The sequence below is a fragment of the Halyomorpha halys genome, unplaced genomic scaffold, assembly GCF_000696795.3.
Source record: "Halyomorpha halys isolate HHAL.00 unplaced genomic scaffold, Hhal_1.1 Scaffold937.1, whole genome shotgun sequence".
NCBI lineage: Eukaryota > Metazoa > Arthropoda > Insecta > Hemiptera > Pentatomidae > Halyomorpha > Halyomorpha halys.
The window spans coordinates 490,829-494,015 of record NW_027109000.1 but is presented as its reverse complement, the minus strand read 5'-3'; the positions used below and the strand labels follow the sequence as shown (position 1 = coordinate 494,015).

General features: G+C 31.9%; 1 protein-coding gene across 2 annotated transcripts in view; it reads left to right on the top strand.

The window, feature by feature from the left end:
• Nucleotides 1-256: 256 nt before the first annotated feature.
• Nucleotides 257-3,187, top strand: part of LOC106687248 (uncharacterized) — a gene marked incomplete at its 5' end in the record, with an annotated part of 12,134 nt that continues 9,203 nt past the window's right edge. The window contains 3 exon segments of one of the 2 annotated variants that reach the window (XM_014431014.1): nt 257-407; nt 1,691-1,825; nt 2,291-2,548. In XM_014431014.1, the coding sequence (XP_014286500.1) occupies nt 257-407; nt 1,691-1,825; nt 2,291-2,548 (544 nt within the window). 2 annotated transcript variants of the gene reach the window in all.

The following is a 3,187-nucleotide window of genomic DNA, read 5'->3' as shown; positions in this document are numbered from 1 at the left end:
TTAACGGTGAATCAACCTAGCGGGTTTGGTAGTCTTCTGTGGTGGTACGCTTTATTGGGGAAAAATCTGAGGTTGATTCTGACCAAATCGCCTTGCACAACCGTTGGCCTAGTAACACTACTTCTTTACAAAGCACTGCATCCCTAACCCTTATTTGGTTGCTGCGGTACAATTTATTTTATATACATAAACAATTGTTATTATTGTAAAGAACACATATAAATTTCATTATGCGCACTTTTAATATATTTTTCAGGTTCGAGGATCCCGAAGTAAGAAAAAAATTGATAAAGCTGATAAACACGGATGTAGTAAAAGTGATGGACAAAGATTTTATGTGTAACTTGCAGAATAAGCTTTATGAAAGTTATTGGACTGCATTTGAGGAGAGACTTGATGCTCGAAGGGTAAGGAAAAAAAATTACTATATTTATTCTTTTTTCAGCGATTTCTTGATAATTTCTTATTTTGCAAACCAACGTTATATTTATATCTGTAGAGTAAAAAAAATCGTAAGTGAAACTTCGCGTTTTAATGACGTTGCTGATGGTTAAAAAACATATTTTTCATTATTTTTAACTATGCACACCTAAAATAATATAGACATATAAAACAAGTATTTATTTTTCTAATTGACGATTGGCAACAGATATTAATTAAGTACATGGATTCATGATTGCTACCAAAATTTCAGGAATCGCATTGCGTCGTTACCGACGCCCTTCTACCTAGCAATTTAAATTATTAAAAATAATTTAATGAAAAATTACGTAATATAACAGTATTTTTTTAAAAATTAATTTAAGACATCAACCACTAATTGGTCATTATTGCTTTAATTTTTTAATTAAAGGATGTACTTGTAATTTTTGACTTATTGGCTGTACCCTCAACTACAAACTAAATTTTATAGTAAAGTTTGGAATGATTGAGAACATCAGAAAGTTTATCTACAGCCTGCAAAATGTAATGGAGGTCTTCTGGTAAAACAAGATTTGAGGGAACCGTATACTCTGCAAGTCTGGCGTACAGGTGGAGAATCGCGTCCCAAAAGATAATGTAGGTCAGGTGCGTATGACCAATTGGTCACGTCCTCTTTGCCCACAAATCCAGTAGATATTATTCAAGGAGAGATTTTACTTCTGATTTCCCTTAATTTATTATCCGTACGAATTATCTGCATTTGCTACCATTTCAATTTACTATTATGTTTGATAAGGACATAGATTTCATCGACAGGTACTCCGCGATATAAATGGATTCAGAAACCGACACCTTTCCTGCCCGATCTACCAGTTCCTTACCGGCTAGTTCGCAGTTCCCAGGAATCCAAACGAAAGACACTGAAATACCGTTTCCATTTGCGGACTTATTGAGTATAGAATGTATTGATTTAGTAAGTTTCTCGCTTCCTTAAAAATATTTCTTAAACGTATTAAAACCTTTGATTGGATCAATAACTCGAATAAGTCAATATCAATAATATAACATGATGAATCAATATAACTTGAAGGAGTTATATTTTGATAATTAATTTTTTTATTGATACAAACTTAAATGTGTAATTTAACTGTAATACTAGAGTAATTACTTTCTAGAAGTCTTCTCAAATATCTGTTGTTTATTTTCATAAAATTGCATTAAAGCTCCACATTATTTAATGTTTAATAATTTCTGAGTTTTATTACAGAAATGGGAGTCTGAAAGAAGGAAGGGGCTTGCTTTGGATGGAATTCAGCCTCTTGATGACAACTCATTAGAAAAACATCCCATCATTGAAGTTAGGAATCAAGTAGAGAAAGCTTTCCAAGCGATAAAGAAAAAAGTGAGTTAAATTATTGTTATACTACTTTGATTTTAAATATTATGTTGTGTAGACGACATCGTACTTTTCTTCTGAATATACGAATTAGATAATGGCCTGAATACAAATACTGATCCAGGGTTTTCTATTGGGAAGAAGTTTTAAAATTAGGTTAAGGGTTACTGGATTTTAATATCTCACTTAGGGTTCTCAGGAACGTATAAGTTAATAGATATTTGAAAACAAAAATTTATTGCCTTTGGCAGCTGATGTAGTAAAATTGGGTTTTAATGAAAAGCTACTCAAAAGTAAAGTCTTTTAATTCTTTAAGTGGAAAAATTATAGAATTTTTTGTTGAATAGATTAACAGTAGTCAGGTATGAAATTTATCACTATTAAAATATAACATAATAAAACACACAATATAAACCTAAAATTAATTTTTAACAAATTTGTCAGATTATTTATACAAATATTCATTTCTAGACAGAAAAGCCTTATCAAACTCGAAAAAAAATGACCTGGGATTACAAACAGTTTACTGTTAAATCACCTGAGGAATCTGTGGCTTCAGATGAATCGGAGCTTGAAAAAGACCCAGAAGTAGACTTTGTCGAAATTGAAAGGAAAAAAAAACAACTCGATATGAAAATGGAACCTAGTTACACCACCCTCATGTCTCAGGAGTTTTACCATAGAATCAAATACGAACCTTCTCTGGTCAAGGATCTGAAGGCGGCTCATGTGAGTACGTTAGCTATCCTAAAACAAAGTCCTTTAACTAATGATAATATCAGTAATGACTGGATAATTTTAAAAGAAAGATTTAAAACTACAATAGTATAACTACAACAATAGTTTCGTATTACCACATAAAACAAACTTCTATTTATTATTATTTAGAAACTTCTTTTAGGTACTCTTAATCAGATCCCAAAATTTTATCCTTTATATTCCAGTCTGAGTTTTGGAGCAATTTGAATAAGAAAATAAAGGTTAACTTTTGCCTAGATAATTATATGTACGAGGGACAATGCAGTAGTGTGGGTAGATCCTAGAGTACCCGGTTCGGAACGTTGTGGGTTCGATTCCAATTTGGGGATATTAATATTTATTTCCCAGCGATCCCGAGAAATAAATCTTTACACTCCCACCTTGGATATTAAGCGGTGGTATCTCAGGTAGGATCACTTGGCTCACTTTGCCTGACTTGTTTCCTCCACAAGATTCCAATACCAAAATGATATGAATAGTGAAGGATTTACTGTAGGAAACAGTTCAGTAAAAGAGTTATAGTCTACGATATACTCAATAGTTATAGTTATAGGATACGATATACTCTATAATTATAGTTATAGGATACGATATACTCTATAGTTATAG